The sequence below is a fragment of the Oryx dammah genome, unplaced genomic scaffold, assembly GCF_014754425.2.
Source record: "Oryx dammah isolate SB20612 unplaced genomic scaffold, SCBI_Odam_1.1 HiC_scaffold_2, whole genome shotgun sequence".
NCBI lineage: Eukaryota > Metazoa > Chordata > Mammalia > Artiodactyla > Bovidae > Oryx > Oryx dammah.
Genome location: NW_024070186.1, coordinates 89,800,408 through 89,825,744, shown reverse-complemented (window position 1 = coordinate 89,825,744; position 25,337 = coordinate 89,800,408). Strand labels below are relative to the sequence as shown.

The following is a 25,337-nucleotide window of genomic DNA, read 5'->3' as shown; positions in this document are numbered from 1 at the left end:
TCTATATCCATTGTCTGTTATGCAGTATCAGAAGTATTTTTTAATTAATGTCTTGGTAAAGTGTTTGTGACATAAGCAAGATATGGAATTATCTGGTAATGGAAAATGTATATGTTGTGTATAAACATAGGAAGATGTCTGGGAAAAAAATACACCAAGTTGTTACCCCCAGACGGTGTGATTATGGATGCTTTTGTTTTTCTTCATGTGTATTTTCAGTTTCCCAAATTTTCTGTTATGAGCAAGCGTTACTTTTATAATATAATGGAGTCTTTTGATTTAAGAGTGGGGAGACAGTATTTGGCAAGAAAAAGGCAATGGAACAGAAAGATCTAAAGGTTATGAGAATTTTGGTACAGCATCTCTGAGCAAGAAGGATCACAGATGGAACCGTTCAGAATGAAGGAAGAATTGTGTGGATGGATGAAACAGACACAGAGGTAGGGAATCTGTTCTGTCACAAAACCTATTTAGGTCAACAGCTGAGGTAGAGAGAATTTCAAATAACCACTGTTGGGAGTGGGCTGGGATGTTGATGGGAGGATAAATGATTACCAAGGAGTAGCCCCTTATCGCCAATATTTGGCCACCCACCAGATACATGGATACTTTTCTTTCCATAGAGTCCCCGCCCACTCCCCCCCCCCAACCCCCATCACAGCTTAAAAACTGGCCAGGTTCCAAAGGTTTATTTATAAATCTGTTTTTTGAACTTTTAAGATTTTTTTCCATGTAAGTAACATTTCAAATGGTAATTACAGTTCTATCCAGCCCACAAAACTTACCATGTCATTGTGTCTTGCCCATTTTTTCCTTATTCGTATTTTTCACATCTGTTAGTTTCTTTCCATTGATACTTATAAGTATCCTCTTTCCTTTACACAACCCACTTGAACTTGTGACACCACTTAAGAGGAGGTTTCCACATTTATGTCTACCCACTTCTGCTCCCTTTGTCCTACTTCTCCCACACTCCTCGCCAGTACTGCATTCTGCACTCAGATTTATCTGCCAGAGTCACCGTGGTTAGTTTTAGTTTCCTACTCAAAACTGCTTTGCCTGTTCCCCAAAATCTTTTTGGGGTTTGGCAGACAAAAGGACTGTCACTGTGGAGGAGCATGGACAAGCACAGAGTGCTGCACCAGAGTGCATTAGGCCAGTATCATCACTTAAGTTCTCAGCACTAGAACATCAGCATGTCAGCAGCAAGGCTTTTGAGCATTGGTTGCCTGGCAGCCAGATCCAAAATTCTGTGTCACATACAAGAATAGGGCAAATCAGTGTTTGAAGGCAGAAGAAATCCATCAGTTGTCAGAATAGTTGCAGACATGAGATATCAAGCTGTTAAGGTCTCATCACTGAAAAAGCTCAGAGCATGTTAACGTTTCAGTCTTTTTCATTTGTTTTGTTGTGGTCAGCTTTTAGGGCAGCCCAGCTTTGCTTCCAATGTAGAAAGCAGATCAGTGGTTCTGTATTCTAAATGAGCTCTGGGTGGGAATAAGAGTTCCAGTTTCTCTGTGTGATATAATTATACTACCTTATTCTTCTTTATAGTAGGTCTACTGAGCAGCTACAAGCATTTGACATTTGACTTTATCATAATATAAAATGTAGTACTGACAAGATAGTTTACATGTAGGAACTTTGCCATCCTCAGGATAAACATACATTTAGCTTTTTCCACTTGAGACTTAAAATTGACTCTGATTCACAAAACAAACTTTCAGAGTTCCTTCCTCAGACTTGCCATTTCCTATCACAGCAAACATTTCAGGACAAGCAGTATCCTATTTCAGTTCAAGAAGGATTAAATAGGCATTTGTGGGCTAGCCTGAGAACCGGCTAAGTATTTAGATTAAAAAAATCTTTCCATGGAACATGGAAAAGGAACATTGTTTCCTCATAAATAATTTGAGAATGAGAATGTTTTTGATTTCCACAATGAAATCTTAATAACTCATCCATTTTATGAGCCTTTATTTTATTATTTTTTTTTGATATATGGTAGATTTACAATGTGTTAGTTTCAAACATACAGCAAAGTGATTCAGTTGTACATATATATATATGTTATTTTTCAGATTCTTTTCTTTTATAGTTTATTACAAGATATCGAACGTAGTTCCCTGTGCTATACAGAAGTTCCTTGCTTTTTGTCTATTTTATTTATAATAATGTGTATTTGTTAATCCCAAAATCCTAATTTATCCCTCCTCCACCTTTTCCCTTTTGGTAACCATAAGTTTGTTTTCTTTTTTTTTTTTTCATAAGTTTGTTTTCTATGTCTGTGAGTCTGTTTCTGTTTTGTAAATATATTCATTTGTATCATTTTTTAAGATTCCACATAGAAGTGATGTCATATGATTATTTGTCTTTCTCTGTCTTATTATTCACTTAGTATAATAATCTCTAGTTTGATCTGTGTTATTGAAAGTGGCTTTATATCATTGAAAAGAGAGATTTTGAACACACTAGAGACATAAGTATTTAACTCTGCAGGTGTACCTTGGTCATTCTTGTAGCCTTTTTTTAGAAGGGACTCTAGCTAGTTGTGCTGAAGAGCAGCAATTCTCAAACATGGCAGTGCATTAGAATCACTTTGAAAATCTTTCTAATGATACTAATACCAGAGTCCTGTTCACAGAAATTGGGATTTAATTGATCTGGGATGGCCCTGTTGGTTGGTTTTTTGTTTGTTTATTTTTCGGTGTTGATTCCAGTATACAGAGTTTGAAATCCATCTTTCTCAAATTGTAGTGTGCATAAATATCACTTGAAGGGCTTGTGAAAACATTTTTCTAGTCCTCACCCCAGGAGATTCTAATTTGAGGTTGGTGCCTGAGAAGTATTTCCAAGAAGCTCCCAGCTGAGGCTGAATAGCACTATTACAGACTTTAGAGTATGTGGTATTGGTTTCCATGTATCCAGCACAAAATATGTACGCATCAAAATATTGAATGAATGTGGCTATTTGCTTCCTGAAATAGAATGTTCATATGAATGACTTGGATACTCATTAAAAATACAGATTCAAATTCTGTAGGTCTGGGGTGGGAGCTGAAAGTCTGTACTTGTAACAAGCTCACAGGAGATGGCAACAACATTTGAAAATAGCAAAGTATGACAAGATATATATCATCATGTGTCATTTTCTCATCTCAGTTCCACCAAGGTACCCTAGGCAGATGACCTTCACCTGCACATCTTTGGTCTACCCTGAATTGGGCACATTTCCTATCATACCCCATTTCTTTCCTTTTCTCTCCTATTCCAAAAGCATACTGGAGTGCAAATGACTGAGACTGACATTTTTATAGAGATTACATCAAATCTCTAATTTTTAAAATACTTAAGTAAATATACATTTTTCCATAGTTTGTATAAAGTAAAAACAATAAGATATAATTAATCCCATGTTTAAAAATAATTTTATTTACAGAAAAGTCACAAAGATAGTACAAAGTTCTGTGTATTGCTTACCCAATGTTACCTCTAATTTTATCATTTTACATAACCCACAGTACATTTGTCATTACTAAGAAATTAACATTGGTACTTTGCTATCCACTGAAAGAGAGGCTTCCTTCAGTTCTTACCGATTATTCTACTCATGTCCATTTTCTGTTCCAGGATCCAATCCAGGATACCACATTGCATTTAGTTGTCATGTCTCCATAGATATGGTCTGTGATGGTTCTGATCTGTGATTGTTTCACATTCTTTGATTTTCATGGTCTGGCCGGTTTTGAGGAATACTTGTCAGATATTTTGTCAGATATCTCAGCTTGGTTTTGTTTGATGCTTTCTCATGATAAGACTAGGATTATGGGTTTTGGGGAAGAATAAATAGCACAGAGGTAAAGTACCCTTCTCATCACATCATACTAGACAGTGTGATATCCACATGATTTATCATTGGACACATTTTATTTTTTTCTGGATGGACTCATATATTTTATACCTTCTATAATCCATTACTGTGTTATTTACTTTGTTGCTCAAATTATTCCAGGTTAGCCTTTCACTTTTCACTTTCATGCAGTGGAGAAGGCAATGGCAACCCACTCCAGTGTTCTTGCCTGGAGAATCCCAGGGACGGGGGAGCCTGGTGGGCTGCCGTCTATTGGGTCACACAGATTCGGACACGACTGAAGTGACTTAGCAGCAGCAGCAGCAGGCTTTATCAGATGAACTTCCATGAACCTTTACAGGCCCCCATCGTATTGTTTTTTGAACACTACTTTCTGACATTCCAGGATATTCCAGACTCATCTTGTATTTTCTCTACCCCAACATAGAATCAGTCAGTTTTCTCCAGGGAGCCTGGGTTCCTTTTATTGGATGATGGTATTTAGACACCAAGATTTAGTCTGTGAGTATGCTTGTTGCTACTTAAGTGTCATTGATTCCGGGCCTTAGTGGGTAGAGCTAGGAAATACATGTGTGTGTACTAAACCATGTGTACACACATATTTATGTCTCTGTCTCTCTTGTATCTGTTATCTATATATACGTACACATACATGTGTACGTGTATATATATATATAAAACTAAAGGTGCTCATAGTGAGTTCTCTGACTAATCCAGCACCACGTTCTTCTAGCCTTCCACCCTTGCTTTTGGAACTTCTTTCATTAACAGTGAGAAACCTGGCTCTCATTATCTACCATTTAGTTGCTTACTTGTTCAATTCTGGTATATACTTATAGTTTCAGAATTTCTGCCAGTACTCCTGGAAGAAACAAATTTGCCAACTAGAGTACATTTCTCATTGTCTTTAGTCTAATAGTTTCCAGTCAAAACAGTGTTTTCCAGAATTACTTAGGTCAGCTCCATTTTTTTCCCACCTTGAAGTTTATATGGTTAGGTCATGCATTTTTAATAGAATTGGATACATTTGTCAGAGTGTGCATTCCATCCTGGGAATCACCCAGTCACTTGGTTGATATTTTTAAATGTGCATATATTAAAGCTGTTTGTGATGTACAGTTTTAGGGGTTCTGACAATAAAATGCTTAACATTTTATTTTTAAGCAGATCATTGGCAAACTTCATACCTAGCAACATACTTGCAAGAGACCTGGCAGCTGATCTTGACACAGGTTCTAACGTGTGTGAAAGTTGCTCAGTTGTGTCTGACTCTGCAATCCCATGGGCTATACTGTCTATGGAATTCTCCAGGCCAGAATACTGGAGTGGGTAGCCAATTCCCTTCTCCAGGGGATCTTCCCAACCTAGGGATCAAGCCCAGGTCTCCCGCACTGCAGGTGGATTCTTTACCAGCTGAGCCACCAGGGAAGCCCTCCCACAGGTTAAGAAACACTAAATTAGATAATCTTATAAAAGCCTCTTTCTCCACCAGCATTCATTGAACCTTCATTTATCATCACTGGTTCTCAGAGATTAGCCATATTCCAGGTAACATCATTGACTGTTATCTCTGGGAGAGTCTTGAATGATTCTGAGGGGGAAGAAAAAAGCATTCCCACTGCTCTGCACTGTCCATCATGGGGCTGAAAAGAATGGAAAGGAAAGGACAGCAGGACAGAAGTCAGTACTTGAATCAGATTCATTGAGACTGACCTGCTAAAGCCTCCAGGTAGCAGTAATAACTCTAAGGCACTGATTTACAAATTGTGAGCCCCCAGACCAACAGGATTGGCATCACCTGGGATGTTGTTGGAAATGCAAATTCTCAGGCTCCACATACACTTACTGAATCAGAAACTCTGGAAACGGGGTCCAGCAGAATGTGTTACGAGTCCTCTGGGTGATTGCGTTGCATACTAAAGCTTAAGGACAGCTACTCTTAAGATTAGCAAGCCATTTGCCAGTCAGAGCCTTCGAGGCACAGTGAGGCTTGACTTCCTGCTGAGGCCCTGGGGACACAGATTCAGTCAGCCTGGGACAGGCTGCTAGTGAAACCAGAGGGTTAAAGGGCTGTTTTTCTTTGGGGTTTTTTGTTTGTTTTTAATTGTGAATCCACCAGAGGATGGAAAATTTTTGGCTTGGATATCTGGGGCAATAAATTCTTATCTCTTTGAGATAGAAAAGTAGTCTTAATAATTATAGCAAAACTTTTATGCTTCAATTTTATTGTAGTTGCAGAATAAGTACCAAAATCACATCAAGACTTCATATATCTTTTTAAGTGATGCTGGGTTTTTAAATTATTTTTTCCAGTAGTCTGTTGTTTCTAATATGTATAATATTATGTTTACTTATGCTTTAATACCATTTATACCTTAGGGAGAGAAAAATTACTGGCATCCAGTGTGAAGTTGTAGTAAGAAAAGGTTGGGAGATATTTTCTGATCTAGGTGAACCTCTCATGCCTTTAAGTCCCTATTCTTCCATCCCAGGTGTGTCTGTAACCTCAAGTCCTGCTCTCTTTTCATTATTCCTCTGTTCTGGCCATGCTGGCTGCCTCGTTGTGCCCCTGGAACCACTTTAGGGCCTTTGTACTTACTATTATTTCTGTTTGGAGTATCCTTCCACTGGATACCTGCATGCTAGCTCCCTGACTTCCTTCATGGCATTCTCATAGAGAACTTCTCTTACTGCCCTATCTCAAATCTCACACACACACACACACACATTTTAAGCACGCAAGCATTTTGTTTCCCCTTTGTTTATTTTATCTCTCTGGCATTTACTATCTAACTATATATATATATATTTTTTTTTCCCCTTCCTCCAGTAGAATATAAGCTCATCTGGCATAAATTTTTATCTGTTTTTTATATTTCCTAGAACAATACCTGACAAGTACTATTTTTTGAATGAATAACTATCTCCAAACGTGCATTGCGCGACTGACACTAAGTAGGTGTACATGGTAACATTTTTGCTTTAACTTGAACTGACTTTATTTTGGGGGGCTCCAAAATCACTGCAGATGGTGATTGCAGCCATGAAAGTAAAAGATGCTTACTCCTTGGAAGGAAAATTGTAACCAACCTAGACAGCATATTAAAAAGCAGAGACATTACTTTGTCAACAAAGATCTGTCTAGTCAAGGCTATGGTTTTTCCAGTAGTCATGTATGGACTATAAAGAAAGCTGAGTGCCGAAGAATTGATGCTTTTGAACTGTGGTGTTGGAGGAGACTCTTGAGAGTCCCTTGGACTGCAAGGAGATCCAATCAATCCATCCTAAAGGAGATCAGTCCTGGGTGTTCATTGGAAGGACTGATGTTGAAGCTGAAACTCCAATACTTTGGCCACCTGATGTGAAGAGCTGACTCATTTGAAAAGACCCTGAAACTGGGAAAGATTGAGGGCAGGAGGAGAAGGGGACGACAGAGGATGAGATGGTTGGATGGCATCACCGACTTGATGGACCTGAGTTTGAATGAACTACAGGAGTTGGTGATAGACAGGGAGGCCTGGTGTGCTGCGGTTCATGGGGTTGTAAAGAGTCGGCCACAACTGAGCAACTGAACTGAACTGAAGTGAACTGAGCTAAGAGGCAACTTGTCTTTTACTCTTCTAAACTGTCTCTGTTCTGTTTCTCTAAACTTCTTCTGTTCTAATTAAGAGGGATGGGAAAGGATGGTACCTAAGGAGATAATTATTGGTTCTTTTTCTGTTTCATCTTTAGACAGTAGAGCTCACTGTCAGTTAACTTGGTTCCTTTCTGTCTCAGTACCTGCCAGAGGGGGATAGGACAGGATGGTGTGGGAAGGGTCACATTAAACTAGTGGTCCTCTGGGGAAGATGAAAAAGTCCTGAAGATGGATGGTGGTGGTGTGTGCGTGCTCAGTCATGTCCAACTCTCTGCAACCCCCATGGACTGCAGCCTGCCAGGCTCTTCTGCCCATGGGATTTCCCAGGCAAGAATACTGGGGTTGGTTGCCATTTCCTCCTCCAGTGGATCTTCCTGACCCAGGGATCAAACCCCTGTCTCCTGCACTGGAGGGCAAATTCTTTACCACTGAGCCACCAGGGAAGCCCCGGGTGGTGATGATGGTGGCAAAACAATATGAATGTGCTTAATGCCATAGCACTGTACACCTAAAAGTGGTTACAGTGGTAAATTTTGTGTTACATGTTTTCTACCATGGTTTTAAAAAAAACTTCAGGGCCTAGATCTGATAGACAGAGTGCCTGATGAACTATGGACGGAGGTTCGTGACATTGTACAGGAGACCGGGATCAAGACCATCCCCATGGAAAAGAAATGCAAAAAAGCAAAATGGCTGTTTGAGGAGGCCTTACAAATAGTTGTGAAAAGAAGACAAGCAAAAAGCAAAGGAGAAAAGGAAAGATCTAAGCATCTGAATGCAGAGCTCCAAAGAATAGCAAGGAGAGATAAGAAAGCCTTCCTCTGCGATCAATGCAAAGAAATAGAGGAAAACAACAGAATGGGAAAGACTAGAGATCTCTTCAAGAAAATTAGAGATACCAAGGGGACATTTTATGCACAGATGGGCACAATAAAGGACAGAAATGGTATGGACCTAACTGAAGCAGAAGATATTAAGAAGAGGTGGCAAGAATACACAGAAGAACCGTACAAAAAAGAGCTTCATGACCCAGATAATCATGATGGTGTGATCACTCACCTAGAGCCAGACATCCTGGAATGTGAAGTCAAGTGGACCTTAGAAAGCATCACTAGGAACAAAGCTAGTAGAGGTGATGGAATTCCAGTTGAGCTATTTCATATCCTGAAAGATGATGCTGTGAAAGTGCTGCACTCAATAAGCCAGCAAATTTGGAAAACTCAGCAGTGGCCACAGGACTGGAAAAGGTCTATTTTCATTCCAGTCCCAAAGAAAGGCAATGCCAAAGAACGCTCAAATCACCGCACAATTGCACTCATCTCACACGTAAAGTAATGCTCAAAATTCTCCAAGCCAGGCTTTAGCAATATGTGAACCGTGAACTTCCAGATGTTCAAGCTGGTTTTAGAAAAGGCAGAGGAACCAGAGATCAAATTGCCAACATCTGCTGGATCATGGAAAAAGCAAGAGAGTTCCAGAAAAACATCTATTTCTTCTTTATTGACTATGCCAAAGCCTTTGACTGTGTGGATCACAGTAAACTGTGGAAAATTCTAAAAGAGATGGGAATACCAGACCACCTAACCTGCCTCTTGAGAAATCTGTATGCAGGTCAGGAGGCAAGTTAGAACTGGACATGGAACAACAGACTGGTTCCAAATAGGAAAAGGAGTACATCAAGGCTGTATATTGTCACCCTGCTTAACTTCTGTGCAGAGTACATCATGAGAAATGTGGGCTGGAAGAAACACAAGCTGGAATCCAGATTGCTGGGAGAAATATCAATAAGCTCAGATATGCAGATGATACCACCCTTATGGCAGAAAGTGAAGAGGAACTAAAAAGCCTCTTGATGAAAGTGAAAGAGAGTGAAAAAGTTGGCCTAAAGTTCAACATTCAGAAAACAAAGATCATGGCATCCGGTCCCATCACTTCATGAGAAATAGATGGGGAAACAGTGGAAACAGTGTCAGGCTTTATTTTGGGGGGCTCTAAAATCACTGCAGATGGTGACTGCAGCCATGAAATTAAAAGACGCTTACTCCTTGGAAGGAAACTTATGACCAACCTAGATAGCATATTGAAAAGCAGAGTTGTTACTTTGCCAACAAAGGTCCGTCTAGTCAAGGCTATGGTTTTTCCAGTGGTCATGTATGGACGTGAGAGTTGAACTGTGAAGAAAGCTGAGTGCCGAAGAATTGATGCTTTTGAACTGTGGTGTTGAAGACTCTCGAGAGTCCCTTGGACTGCAAGGAGATCCAATCAGTCCATCCTAAAGGAGAGCAGTCTTGGGTGTTCATTGGAAGGACTGATGCTAAAGCTGAAACTCCAATATTTTGGCCACCTCATGCAAAGAGTTGACTCATTGGAAAAGACCCTGATGCTGGGAGGGATTGGGGGCAGGAGGAGAAGGGGACGACAGAGGATGAGATGGTTGGATGGCATCATCGACTCTATGGACATGAGTTTGAGTGAACTCTGGGAGTTGGTGATGGACAGGGAGGCCTGGCGTGCTGTGGTTCATGGAGTCGCAAAAAGTCGGACATGACTGAGCAACTGAACTGAAAAAAAAAATGCAAAACACAGTAGTTCTCAAAGTGTGGTTTTAAAGCAGCAGTAGAAGCTTTACCTAAGAGCTTGTCAGAAATGCAGATTCAACCGAAAACTGTTTCTAAAACTGGAGATAGGTGTGCCTATGATTGGCATTTTACCGAGCCATTTGGTGGTTCTGATGTATGCTGAAGTTTGAGATCACAGCATTTAATATTTTTGTTTTAATCGTGAAAGCTATGAAAAACTTTAGAAGAGATTCATGGAATTTATCCCTGCCCTGATAACAATTTAAAACTACCTTGGTCAGAAATTCTGACCATCTTAGGGATAAAATTGAAGTGCTCTGGAAATGTCTTGAAGATTAGTGTTTAAGGAAACAAACTTAATGTTTAGAGTACCTGCCATGTTTCAAGCATCTTGCCAAATGCTCTCATGTGTATTTTCCATTTAACCTTTAAATCAGCCTTGTTGAAGTAGATACTACATTATCTACATTTAAAATGTGGAAACCAACCAAGATCAGTTATAATTTATCTACTTTTCTTACAGCGTACACGTGCTGTCACTAGGTGGCACTGGTAGTGTGGTTACTCAGACCCAGGCAAAGCTTTCTGGGACTGCTGCCTGGAAAACTAAAATAAATGAGGCCTCTTGAGAAAGAAATCAGACTGCAGGCAACCACAAATCTTGATACAAATAGAGGTTCCAGCTTAGGGTATGTTAGTGAATCTGACAATTCACTCTGAAAATAGGACCTCTGAAAATTCACCCCTATATAAAAGCAATGAAAATATGACCATAGTCTTAGAGTCAACTTTTTCAGAACTCTAGGGAATAACCAGAGGCTTGTGACAATCTGTGTAGCATTTGTCCAAGAAAATGACTTAGTCATGGTAAGAACAGCAAGGCTCATGGTTAATGCTAATTCCTGTCTCCTCTTGGCTTCACAGTAATACTTTGAAACGAATACCTTGAAATCATGTAGCTCTGAAAAATATAGCAGACACTGAAAAAGGCAGAATGGATTTGGAGCTCCGCAAACCCCTACCCACAGAGGACTGTTACTGTTGGTCTGTCTGTTCCGTGGAAACCTTCACTTGCCTTTTTTTTTTAAAACCTTACTCAGAGCTAATACAGTGCAAACAGCTTCTTCCATACCCACCCTAGAGCATGCCCCCTAAATGCACACAGAACCCTTCAGCAAAAGCTGGCAAACTTATTGGTGAAAGGCATTTAAGAAAGTCTGTTCAGTTATTAGTGGACAGCAAAGCTAACTCCCTCCTCCATCTTTTGCCCCTCTCTCTCTCTGATTAATTCCTATCGAGCAGAATATTGAAGCAGAAGGTGATTCTTTGTTTTACATATTTAAAAGGATGAATTTTTAATGTGAAATTATGTATCAATAAAAGTGTTCTTCTAAAAATCTTTACACAAATACAAATGTGTCCATGAGAAGTCCACAGTGATTTTTTTTTTTTTTAAGATTGCTATGTTTAAAGATTTTCTTAACAGCAGGAGAAAGAAAAAGCAAGGTAATTATGGTTCTCACCCAACTTTGGGAGGTCCAGTGCTGCAACCATGTTTTACTGCTCTTCCCTGTCTTTCCTCCCCTTACTACTTCAAACTCTGAAGCTACAATGACACTCTGTTAGGCATCTGGAACTTCAAAGGCACAGACTGTTTATCCACTAACAAACAGCTTTTTAAAACTGCTTGAATTCTGTGAAGTTTTAAGCACAAAGCTGTGAGGGCTCATTCGTCACATTAAAGGCAAATCTTGGGTGGATATCACATTCTTTGTCACCCAGAGCATCACGGAGCGTCAGGATCTTGATCAGATTTATTATTGCTGCCTTTCCAGCTTTCTTTTCTGTTTCATTCTTCTGTAGTGCTCCCTTTCTTTCACATCCTAGGGCCCTAGGGCACTTTTGTGATGATCCTTTGACTGAGGATCAGCCCTAGTCTCTTGTATGACTCCCCACCCCCATACTCAGAATTATCCCCTTTTACCCTCATCAGAACTATTTTTGGCTGTCTCTACTTTGAATTCTGGTTAATTATTGATTAAAAATGTTCATGCTAACACTGAAGGTTATACTAACACTAATGATTCATAACAGAATCATTATTGTTATAAGACATGTGAGAAGTACTTTTACGAAACTTAAAGCCAATAAAATATATTGTAAATTCCTAATTTCCTAACCAGCAAAACATGCATATTTTAAGATAACACTAAGCATAGCACTTTAAATATAGTACATGTATCTGACATAGAGTAGGATATTCATTTTTTAAGTTAGTTAATTTTTATAAATGAAATATGTATTTTGCAGGCATTTTTCATTGTAAGATATCAGATTTCCTTTATCTGAAACATTTTTTTTCTCTTTTCTAGGAAGTTTTAGGTCATATGAAAGAGATGCTTTCTCATCTTTAAGGCTTACCAGAAACTCTGATTTGAAGAGAACAAATGGATTTTGCAGCAAACCCCAGGAAAGTCCAAAGCCTCCAACCCGTAAGTTTTTGTCTTTCCAGTTACGGACTAGGCAGCTCCCAAAGACTAGAACAACTGAGAATCAAAAGGACCTAAAAGAGAGGTGGTCACGGGGTCCCTATCATGTAGTTCAGGCCTCCCAAATTGTACTTACATTAGTTGTGCTTACATGTGGCAGTGATTTCTTCATTTTTCCCATTTGTCATTTTCATCTCTTACCTCAAGGATTTGACTGGAGCTTTCTGTAGATGATAGATGTACCAAAGTAAATATTGGTCAGCCTCAAAGATGAACCAAGTCAAAAAATGACATTTGGGTACAATATACTTAGGGCTACACACTGGCTTGTACATTAACTTCAGCCATGTTTCAGTTCAGTCGCTCAGTCGTGTCCGACTCTGCCACCCCATGAATCGCAGCATGCCAGGCCTCCCTGTCCATCACCAACTCCTGGAGTTCACTCAAACTCATGTCCATCGAGTCGATGATGCCATCCAGCCATCTCATCCTCTGTCGTCCCCTTCTCCTCCTGCCCCCAGTCCCTCCCAGCATCAGGGTCTTTTCCAATGAGTCAACTCTTTGCATGAGGTGGCCAAAGTACTGGAGTTTCAGCTTTAGCATCATTCCTTCCAAAGAACACCCAGGGCTGATCTCATTTAGAATGGACTGGTTGGATCTCCGTGCAGTCCAAGGGACTCTCAAGAGCCTTCTCCAACACCACAGTTCGAAAGCATCAATTCTTCGGCACTCAGCTTTCTTCACAGTCCAACTCTCACATCCATATATGACCACTGGAAAAACCATAGCCTTGACTAGATGGACCTTTGTTGGCAAAATAATGTCTCTGCTTTTCAACATGCTATCTAGGTTGGTCATAACTTTTCTTCCAAGGAGTAAGCGTCTTTTAATTTCATGTTTAGTCCTATCCCTAACTCCAGGTTCTGTCACTGTCAGCACTGTGGAAGGAAGGAGCATAATCTTTAAATTGTATGGCCCCAGGAACTACTTGCTCATTGCTTTTTCATGGAAATTGCTTCTTCTGGGCCCTACACTAGGGCCAGATAGGTACTGGTGGGTGGAAAAGAACTGTTTTCAAAGAATATTTATTAAGAAGTTAAAAGTATTTATACCCCTTGACCTGGTATTTCACTTCTGGGGATCCCTTTATGTGGAATAATCCCTTTATGTGGAAAAAGCTTTGAACGTAAAGCTGTTCCCATTTGTTTATATGTATGTATGTATGCAGTGGCACCCCACTCCAGTACTCTTGTCTGGAAAATCCCATGGACGGAGGAGGCTGGTAGGCTGCAGTCCATGGGGTCGCTGAGAGTTGGATGTGACTCAGTGACTTCACTTTCACTTTTCACTTTCATGCATTGGAGAAGGAAATGGCAACCCACTCCAGTGTTCTTGCTTGGAGAATCCCAGGGACGGCAGAGCCTGGTGGGCTGCCGTCTATGGGGTCACACAGAGTCAGACACAACTGAAGCAACTTAGCAGTAGCAGCATGTATATGTATATCTATATATACTTATACACACATATAAAGGAAAATGAGAAATTAGTCTAAATGTTAAATAATCTGGGAATGATTAATTATACATTAGATCTACTTGATGAGTTGTGCAACTGTTGGAAGTGGTGCTTATAAATACAACATACTGGCATGGAAAGTTTTTGTCATAATGTTAATGAACAAGGCAGGATACAAAATTTTATGTTGTGTGTAAGCCCAAGAATGGTACATCTAGAAATTACGTATATGTACCTATGTATGGTGATAAGATTTAGGAAACATACCAAAATAAACGTAGTGCTCATACTGTGAGAGGAGAATTAAGTATGGCTTTAATCTTTTTCTTTTTTCACATCTGTACTTTCTGAATTGCCTTTAATGAGTGTGTAGTACATAAAGTAAAAATAAACTATAGAGAAAGTACCAAGTGCTAAAAGATTACAGCAGCACTATTTCTGTACTTATGAATGTCTTTTTTTGCCTTTGGTTCTTTATGGATTTTTTTCCCTAGTGACTTTTCTGTTCCTCTTGCTGTTGGCTTCTGATTAAGTGAAAGGTGCAGCTTAAACAAAGGTGATGTAGTCAAGGAGGATGGTCTGTCTGCGAGAGGGATGTCAGCAGTACATGAAAGATGAGATTATCTCCAGGGTCCTTGGTGACTCTGACATTCTGTGATCCCCTTTTTCTGCTTCTCTTCTTCAGGGACGTCCCCTTCCTTTGAAAGACTCTTTTGTAGTCTGTGGTTCTGCCTGTCTCAGCTGCTCCATTTTCCTCTGCTGCCTCTTTGTCCTTTCTGGGTCAGGCACTAAAGCGCAGCCCCTGCTCTTCTGCGTCTATCATCCTCACCGGCTCTTTCTTTGCACCAGGGGTTATCTCTACTCCCAACTCATTAATGGAACTTACCCAGATGGCAGGAATTTAGACCCAGTAGATCTAAAATGGCATTAGTACTTTTTCCTCACCTGACTGGTCGTTTTCAGTCGCCTTATTTTGGTTAACAATACTGCTTTTGTTTTAATCATCCAAGTTTGAGGTTCTTCATGAATCCGTCTTTATCTTAATCTCCAAATTCTTTGAGATTGACTTTTTGTCTCTCTTCCCACTGTTACAACTCTAGTTGAGACTATAACAACTCACCCTTGTATTGTAATAACTTGTATTATAATCTCCTATTTGGTCTTGTCCACTCTGTCCTATCCTTTCTCTTTCCAGCCACTGTGCAGATTAAACTTTCTAAGTACAATAGTTCTTGAGTCAGGTCTAAAACCCTTAGCCTGCCATTCAGGTTCTTTTATAATCTGATTTCACTTTACAGACTTAAAAATTCTACCTAAGTCAAACAGGCTCCCATGCTGTTCCCTTCTTAGTTCATCCTTCTCACCTTTATATCTTTGTTCATGGTGTTCTTTCAGCTTTCAATGGCTGGGGCTTATATTGGGAAATAATGCTTTTATTTTACCTCAGTCCTTACAAAATTTTCGAATTTCATTTAAGAAATAAATGAGCAACCTAAGAAATTCCATTCAAGTAAAGCTCTATTTAACTTGATATTTCTCAATAATTCTGTTTAGTGAATAGCTAAAAAGCACAAATAGCATTTTTTCTGTTGCTAAATTTGGGAGTCAATCTCATATAAATAAGATATCTTCTCTTGTTTTTCTCATAGATACTTACAGCCACAGAGTGCCATTGCATAAGCCTACGGATTGGGAGAAGAAGATTCTAATATGGTCAGGTCGCTTCAAAAAGGAAGATGAAATTCCAGAGACTGTCTCGTGAGTGCTGAATTTAGGGTTGTAAGCAGCTTTTATTTTTCAGTAATCTATTTTAAAGGAAAAGCAGTACCTCTGAGTCTGTTTAAAACCTTTCAGCCATATTTAAAAGTTTCCACTTTTCTAAACATTTACTTCCTGACAAGTACCTGGAATGAAAACAGTGCTGGAAAATCAGTGCATTATCACTGCTCTATGTAGTGCCTAGTGAAGAGCTGTCCGTGACTCTGAAGTCAGCTGGTTTGATTTTCTCTCCTAGTTATAGAAAGTAACTAAATTAATTTCTCTTTTTTATATATTTTTTGTTAGCATATAGAAATGCAACAGATTTCTGTATGTTAATTTTGGTCCTACTGCTTTATCCAGTTCACTGATGAACTCTAGTAGTTTTTCTGGTGGCATCCTTAGGATTTTCTGTGTATGGTTATCATGTCATCTGCAAACACTGACAGTTTTACTTTTTCCTTTCGAATTTGGATTCCTTTTATTTCCTTTTCTTCTTTGCTGGCCATGGCTAGGACTTCCAAACTTTGTTGAATAAAAGTGGCAAGAGTGGGCATTCTTGTCTTCTTCCTGATCTTAGATGGAATGCTTTCAGCTTTTCACTGTTTAGTATAATGTTAGTTTAGTATAATGTTGGGATTTTTTATATATGGCCTTCAGTGTTTTGAGGTATGTTCTTTCTGTGCCCACTTTTTGGAGAGTTTTTACCATAAAGGAAAGTGAAAATTGAAGTCGCTCAGTCGTGTCCGACTCTTTGCGACCCTCCTGGACTGTAGCCTACCAGGCTCCTCTGTCCATGGGATTTTCCAGGCAATAGTACTGGAGTGGATTGCCATTTCCTTCTCCAGTGGATCTTCCCAGCCCAGGGATGGAACCCAGGTCTCCCACATTGTAGACAGTCGCTTTACTGTCTGAGCCACCAGGGAAGTCCTTTTACCATAACCAATATTAAATTTATCAAGAGCTTTTTCTGCATCTATTTAGATCATCATATGGTTTTTGTTCTTCAGTTCGCTAATGTGATGTATCATACTGATTGATTTGTGGGTGGTGAAAAATCCTTGCATCCCTGGGATAAATCCCATTTGATCATGGTGTATGGGCCTTTTAAGTTATTGTTGGATTTGGTTTTCTAGTATTTTGTTGAGGATTTTTGCATCTATGTTCATCAGTGATACTAGTCTGTTATTTTTTTGGTGTTGTTGGTCTCTTTGTCTGGTTTTGGTATCAGGGTGATGGTAGCCCATAGAATGAGTTAGGAAGTATCCCTTCCTCTGCAATTTTTTGGAATAGTTCCAGCAGGAAAGGTGTTAACTCTTCTCTAAATGTTTGCTACAACTCACCCATGGAGCTATCTGGTTCTAAACTTTTATTTGTTGGGAGTTTTTAAAATACTATTCAATTTCAATATTAGTTATTGGTCTGTTCATATTTTCTATTTCTTCCTGGTTCAGTCTTGGGAGATTGTACCTTTCTAAGTTTTTGTCCATTTCTTCAAGGTTCCCATTTTATTTGTATATGGTTTTTCATAATAGTCTCTTGTGATCCTTTGTATTTCTGTGGTGTGGGCTGTAACTTCTCCCTCTTCATTTCTGATTTTATTGATTTAGGCCCTCTCACTTTTTCTTTTTCCCTAATGAGTCTGGCTAAAGGTTTATCAGTTTTGTTTATCTTTTCAAAAAACCAGCTTTTAGTTTCATTGATCTTTGCTGGTTTTTTTGTCTTTGTTTAATTTATTTCTGCTCTGATGTTTATAATTTCTTTCCTTCTACTAACTTTTGGTTTTGTTTGTTCTTTTTCTAGTTGCTTTAGGTGTAAGGTTAATTTGTTTATTTGAGATTTTCTTATTTCCTGAGGCAAACTTATATTGCTTAAAAACTTCCCTCTTAGAACTGTTTTTGCTGCATCCCAGAGGTTTTGGATTGTTGTGGTTTTGTTTTCATTTGTCTCTAGGTTTTTTTATTTTCTGTTTGATTTCTTCACTGATCCATTGGTTGTTTAGTAACATATTGCTTAGCCTCCACATGTTTGTGTTTTTTGCAGTTTATTCTTATAGTTGATTTTTAGTCTCATAGTTGTTGGCAACCCACTCTGGTACTCTTGCCTGGAGAATCCCATGGACAGAGGGGCCTGGTGGGCTGCAGTCCATGGGGTCGCAAAGAGTGGGACACGACTGAGCGACTTCACTTTCACTTTTCACTTTCATGCATTGGAGAAGGAAATGGCAACCCACTCCAGTATTCTTGCCTGGAGAATCCCAGGGATGGAGGAGCCTGGTGAGCTCCCGTCTATGAGGTTGCACAGAGTCTGACATGACTGAAGCGACTTTGCAGCAGCAGCAGCAGCAGTGATTGGAAAAGATGCTTGATATGATTTCAGTTTTCTTAAATTTACTGAAACTGGCTCTGTGACCCAGCATATGACCTATCCTGGAGAATGTGCCATGTACACTTGAAAAGAATGTATTCTTGCTGCTTTCATATGGAATACTCTAAATGTATCAAGTAAGTCCATTTAGTCTAATGTGTTTTCAAGGTCTGTGTTCCCTTATTGATTTTCTGTCTGGATGTAAATGGGGTATTAAAGTCCCATACTAGTATTTTCTTACTCTCAATTTCTCCTTTTATGTCGGTTAACTTTTACCTTACATATTGAGGAGCTCCTGTGTTGGGTGCAGATATATTTTCAATTGTTATGCTTTCTTGGATTGATCATTTGATCATTATACTGTCTCTCTTTTTCTCTTATAACAGTATTTTAAAGTCTATTTTGTCTGATTGATATGAGTATTGCTACTGTAGCTTTCTTTTGATTTCCACATGCGTGAAATACCTTTTTTCATTGTCTCACTTTCAGTCTGTATGTGTCCCTAGATCTGAAATGAGTCTCTTGTAGGCAGAATATATATGGATCTTGTTTTTCTTCCATTCAGTCTGTATATTTTGGTTGGAGCATTTAGTTCATTTACATCTAAGGTAATCATGTATATGTGTATACTCACTGCCTTTTTGTTAATTGCTTTGGATTTTTTATTGACATATATTTGATTTACAGTGTTTCAGGTATACAGCAGAGCTATTCAGTTATATATATATATATACACACACATATATTATTTTCCATTATAAGTTATTACAAGGTATTGAATATAGTGCCCTATGATAGACAGAGTGCCTGATGAACTATGGACAGAGGTTCGTGACATTGCATAGGAGACAGGGATCAAGACCATCCCCATGGAAAAGAAATGCAAAAAAGCAAAATGGCTGTCCAGGGCAGCCTTACAAATAGCTGTGAAAAGAAGAGAAGTGAAAAGCAAAGGAGAAAAGGAAAGATCTAAGCATCTGAATGCAGAGTTCCAAAGAATAGCAAGGAGAGATAAGAAAGCCTTCCTCTGCGATCAGCGCAGAGAAGTAGAGGAAAACGACAGAATGGGAAAGACTAGAGATCTCTTCAAGAAAATTAGAGATACCAAGGGAACATTTCATGCAAAGATGGGCTCGATAAAGGACAGAAATGGTATGGACCTAACAGAAGCAGAAGATATTAAGAAGAGATGGCAAGAATACACAGAAGAACTGTACAAAAAAGAGCTTCACAACCCAGATAATCATGATGGTGTGATCACTCACCTAGAGCCAGACATCCTGGAATGTGAAGTCAAGTGGGCCTTAGAAAGCATCACTAGGAACAAAGCTAGTGGAGGTGATGGAATTCCAGTTGAGCTATTTCAAATCCTGAAAGATGATGCTGTGAAAGTGCTGCACTCAATAAGCCAGCAAATTTGGAAAACTCATCAGTGGCCACAGGACTGGAAAAGATCAGTTTTCATTCCAGTCCCAAAGAAAGGCAATGCCAAAGAATGCTCAAACTACCACACAATTGTACTCATCTCACATGTTAGTAAAGTAATGCTCAAAATTCTCCAAGCCAGGCTTTAGCAGTATATGAACCGTGAACTTCTAGATGTTCAAGCTGGTTTTAGAAAAGGCAGAGGAACCAGAGATCAAATTGCCAATATCTGCTGGATCATCGAGAAAGCAAGAGAGTTCCAGGAAAACATCTCTTTCTGCTTTATAGACTATGCCAAAGCCTTTGACTGTGTGGATCACAATAAACTGTGGAAAATTCTGAAAGAGATGGGAATACCAGACCACCTGACCTGCCTCTTGAGAAGCCTATATGCAGATCAGGAAGCAACAGTTAGAACTGGACATGGAACAACAGATTGGTTCCAAAGAGGAAAAGGAGTACGTGAAGGCTGTATATTGTCACCCTGCTTATTTAACTTCTGTGCAGAGTACATCATGAGAAACGCTGGGCTGGAAGAAGCCCAAGCTGGAATCAAGATTGCCGGGAGAAATATCAATAACCTCAGATATGCAGAAGACACCACCCTTATGGCAGCAAGTGAAGAACTAAAGAACCTCTTGATAAAAGTGAAAGAGGAGAGTGAAAAAGTTGGCTTAAAGCTCAACATTCAGAAAACAAAGATCATGGCATCTGGTCCCCTCACTTCATGGGAAATAGATGTGGAAACAGTGTCAGACTTTATTTTGGGGGGCTGCAAAATCACTGCAGATGGTGACTGCAGCCATGAAATTAAAAGATGCTTACTCCTTGGAAGAAAAGTTACGACCAACCTAGATAGCATATTCGAAAGCAGAGAGATTACTTTGTCAACAAAGGTCCGTCTAGTCGAGGCTGTGGTTTTTCCAGTGGTCATGTATGGATGTGAGAGTTGGACTAAGAAAGCTGAGTGCCAAAGAATTGATGATTTTGAACTGTGGTTTTGGAGAAGACTCTTCAGAGTCCCTTGGACTGCAAGGAGATCTAACCAGTCCATCCTAAAGGAGATCAGTCCTGGGTGTTCATTGGGAGTACTGATGCTGAAGCTGAAGCTCCAGTACTTTGGCCACCTCATGCGAAGAGTTGACTCATTGGAAAAGACCCTGATGCTGGGAGGGATTGGGGGCTGGAGGAGAAGGGGACGACAGAGGATGAGATGGCTGGATGGCATCGCCGACTTGAGTGACATGAGTTTGAGTGAACTCCGGGAGTTGGTGATGGACAGGGAGGCCTGGTGTGCTGTGGTTCATGAGGTCGCAAAGATTTGGACACAACTGAGCGACTGAACTGAACTGAACTGATACTCTACAATAGGGCTTTGTTGTTTGTTTTTAATGTGTAGTATGGATTTGTTTTGTAAGTCTTTTTTTCTTTCTTCTTTTGTTCTATTCTCATCTGATATGACTATCTTTAGTGTATGTTGTATTCCTTTTTCTTTGTTGTGTGTATATTTATTATAGAGTTTTGGTTTGCAGTTACCATGAGGTTTTTATGTAGCAGTCTGGGTATATACGTGATTGTTTTAGGAGCTCATCTCTTAGTTTCAAATGCATTTAAAAAAAAACACCTGAGTTTGCACATTCCTCTCCTAATGACTACTGTTTTTGATATCATGTGTGTGTATGTTGCATGCTCAGTAGCTCAGTCATGTCTGACTCTTTGCAACCTCATGAACTGTAACCCAACAGGCTTCTCTGTGCTTGGAATTATCCAGGCAAGAATACTGGAGTGGGTTGCCATTTCCTTCTCCAGGAGATCTTCCTGACCCAGGAATCGAACCCATGTCTCTTGCGTTTCCTGCGTTGGCAGGTAGATTCTTTACATTGTGCCACCTGGGAAGCCCATATTTTACATCTAATTGTTTTGTGTATCTCTTAACTGCTTAGTGTAGATACAGATGATCTTAACTATACTTGTCTCTCTTAATCTCCCTACTATCTTTGTGTATGGATGATTTCCTACCTTTACTAACTTTGTATGTGAATGATTTCCTAACTTTACATTACCTTTGCCAGTGAGCTCTTTCATTCCATAATTTTCTTTTTCTAACTGTGGCCTTCTCTTTTTTGCCTAGAGAAGTTCGTTTAACATTTGTTGTTAAGGCCACTTTGGTGGTGCTGAATTCTCTTAGATTTTGCTTGTCTGTAAAGTTTTTGATTTCTTTTCAAGTCTGAATAAGAACCTTGCTGGGTAGATGATTCCTGGTTGTAGGCTTTTCTCCTTCATTCCTTTAAACATATCATGTTACTTCCATCTGGCCTGCAGAGTCTACTGGAAAATCAGCTGATAGCCTTGTGGGAATGTCATTCTATGTAATTTGTCACTTTTCTCTTGCTGCTCTTAGTATTCTCTGTTTATCTTTAATTTTTGTCATTTTGATTTTTGATTACAGTATTCTTGGTGTGTTCCTCTTTGGGTTAATCCTGTATGAGATTCTGTGCTTCCTGGACTTGGATGACTTTCATTTCTCAGGATAGGCAAGTTTTCAGCTATTATCTCTTCAATTATTTCTGAAGCACTTTCTTGCTTTTCTCCTTCTGGGACCCCTGTAATATGAGTATTTATGGGCTTGATGTTGTCCCAGAGGTCTCTCAAACTGTCCTTATTTCTTTTCATCTTTTTCTGCTCAGTGGCAGTGGTTTTCACTATTCTGTCTTCCAGCTCAGCGATCCATTTTTCTGTATCATTTAGTCTACTGTTGATTCCTTTTACTGTAGTTTGCATTTCAGTTACTGTATTTTTCACATCTGGTTATTCTTTGTGTTTTCTCTTTTAAAAACTTCTAACTGCTCATTCTGTGCACCCATTATTCTTCCAAGTTCTTTGCTCATCTTTATGATCTATTACTCTGAGGTCTTTCTCATGTAGGTAGGCTATCTCCACTTTACTTAGTTCGTCTTCTAGGGTTTCATCTTATTCCTTCTCCTAGGTCATATTTCTCTGCTGCCTCTTTTTATCTGAGTTGCCAGTTGTATTCTTATGTACGTGATTGCAGGTCCCTGGGGAGCCCTGGCACTAGTGCTGGCCACTGCTGGCCACAGACAGGGTTGTGATGAACCTGAGCCTGTTGCCCTCCCAGTGGCAGGTGAAGCAGATCCTGGGATTAGTACCAGACTACTGATAGGCAGGGCTGATTCCTGGAGTCTGGATGCACAACTCAGGAGCCCCCAAGTTCATTTCAGACCTGGGACTCATTCCAAGTTGAGAACCACTGCTCTTGCCTCGTGGTTTGCATCTTGGCCAAAAGAGATTCTAAGAAATAGATGCAGTCTCCCCATGGGACATCATCCTCTTCAGAGACAGGGACTTGGAACAAAGCTCCTGGACATTCATTCTCTTCCAGTAAGGAATTGTTCTGGAGCCTTCTGCCTTCTGAATCAAGTCATGATTGAAGAAGTTCTGGGTTCATTCAGGGTATCTTTTTCTAGGAGGATAAGTAGGTTTTGCTTTCTGTTTACAACAGCTTCAACAGCACCCTTCTCTTTCTGCCTTTCAAATTAAATAACACATTATATTCCCTAGAATTATTTCAGCAGGAGAGCTTTGGTCCTTCTTAGCTCAAGTGACAGTTGTATTCTTCTGGGAGAACATGCTGGAAATAAGTATGACTTCAAATTCTTACCTGTACTGTAATTTCTTTGTGAATATCCCAGCAGAAATCAGGCTGGTATGTACCCATGGCCCTAATAGGTGCTTTATACACTTTACTAAGGAAAACCTGCCATAGTCTGACTTGTAGGTGGTCCCAATACACCATCAAGCCCAAAGCACAATTTCACGAGTCACCCTAGCAGTCTCTTCTCTGGGCCTGGCCGCCGTTTATCCTTGTGCTGGTAGTTCTAAACAAGCACTGCTTAACATACCCGTTCTTATTGCTCCCTGTAGAATGAAGGGCAACCTTGTGGCCTTATTTAAATGCATTTTACTTTTTTATGTTCCCTCAAATGGAAAATACATCACTTTTCCTGAGGATTACAGCACTTCGGTTGGAAATACCAGTTCACATAAAACATTTGTCAACATGGGTAGTTGTGGTTGGTGGGATCTCAGATGCTCTTAATAGAGCAATTCAATGTTCTGAGCAGTTGTCCCTGGTTCCTCCCACCTTCAGTGCCTAGAGGACTCCATCCACATATCCTCCCTCACTGGATCTAAGCTCTTATATCAGTGTATATATGCTTTCAGGGTTCTTCTCCTACTGTCTGCAACACCCTGGACCCTGTGCCTCCTTCCATGCATTTTTAAAGTACTTTCCTCCCCCCAGTTTGAAAAGTAATATAAGGAGGGAAAAAAAGTTAGCACTCAAATTCATTCTCCTAGATATAATCACTTCCTACATACTACTGAGTAGGCTAGTTCTCTATCCTGAGCCCATTAGGACTCCACATACCCTGCCCTGATGCTCACCTAACACTCAGGTAGTAGAACTGGGACCGATTGCCTACCTGCAGAATCAGCAAGGTGAAGCCGCCTTCTGTTTAGACTCTTCCCTGATAGGCCATTTAGCTTTCACATAAGAATGGTAATCCAACCCAAAACTTTCTGTCAAGGTACATAGGTCTGTATTCAGCAGACCAGTTACAGGAGGCACTTGACAAAGAGCACAATCTCAAGTTCATTGTCACTCAGTTTTACCAAAACATTAGTTAAAAGATAAATGTTAAGGGAGCATTGCCTAAAGGATCTTTCTGCTCTACCAGGTATCCTGAAATCTCTTCCTGGTTCAAGGCAGAGAACAAAAGCTGGGTATAAAGAGCACATTGTTTAACTCTCCCATGTTTGTTTTCTTTCTGAATTGTGCTTTGTGTTGAACCTTATGAAGCTCATTGCAGTGTGGCTTAGATGGTAAAAAAAAAATCCACCTGCAGTGCAGGAGACCTGAGTTTGATCCCTGGGTTGGGAAGATCCCCTGGAAGAGGGCATGGCAGCCCACTCCAGTATTCTTGCCTGGAGAATCCCCATGGACAAAGGAGCCTGGTGGGCTACAGTCCATGGGGTCTCAGAGAGTCAGACATGACTGAGTGACTAAGCACAGCACATTGTCAGGATGTTATTCAGAATGTCGTTATATCATAGTATTTTCTTAAGAACCTCAAGGAGAAATAGATACTGGTTCATTTTAGCACTGGCTGCTACAGAGCCAAAACTGGGCCCACCATGGCAAGTGTAGATTACCATGTCTTGCCCTTTTTTGGCTTTTTTCCTTTATCTTGCCTTGTTCCAGGCTCCATTTTTCATCTTCATACTTTTTTTTTTCCTTATTTTTCCTACTTTACAATTGTGCAGTCTTACTGTGTTTTTTTTTTTTTTTTTAAGTTCAGGTATAGTTGATTTAGTGTGGTGTTTTAGTTTACAGCAAAGTGATTCAGTTATACACAATACATACTTTTTCAGATTCTTTTCTATTATGTTACAAGAGATTGAATATAGTTCCCTGTGTTACATAGTAGATCCTTGTTGTTTATCTAATATATGTGTGTATCTGTTAATCCCAAACTGAATTTATCCCTCCCCCTCCATTCTCTTTGGTGACCATAAGATTATTTCCTATGTCTGTGAATCTATTTCTGTTTTGTAAATAAGTTCATTTCGTATTTTATATTCCACATCTAAGTGATATCATATGATACTTGTTTTCC

General features: G+C 39.7%; 1 protein-coding gene across 3 annotated transcripts in view; it reads left to right on the top strand.

Annotated features, from left to right (window-relative positions):
• The window catches only part of FAM162A (family with sequence similarity 162 member A), a 42,879-nt gene that overhangs the window by 9,230 nt on the left and 8,312 nt on the right, over positions 1-25,337 (top strand). For 2 of the 3 annotated variants that reach the window (XM_040250506.1, XM_040250501.1), the window contains exons 2-3: positions 12,460-12,579; positions 15,741-15,849. In XM_040250506.1, coding sequence (XP_040106440.1) covers positions 12,460-12,579; positions 15,741-15,849 — 229 coding nt within the window. Of the gene's footprint in view, positions 1-10,610; positions 10,777-12,459; positions 12,580-15,740; positions 15,850-25,337 lie in introns of all 3 variants that reach the window. The other variant, XR_005722904.1, reaches the window with a different exon arrangement.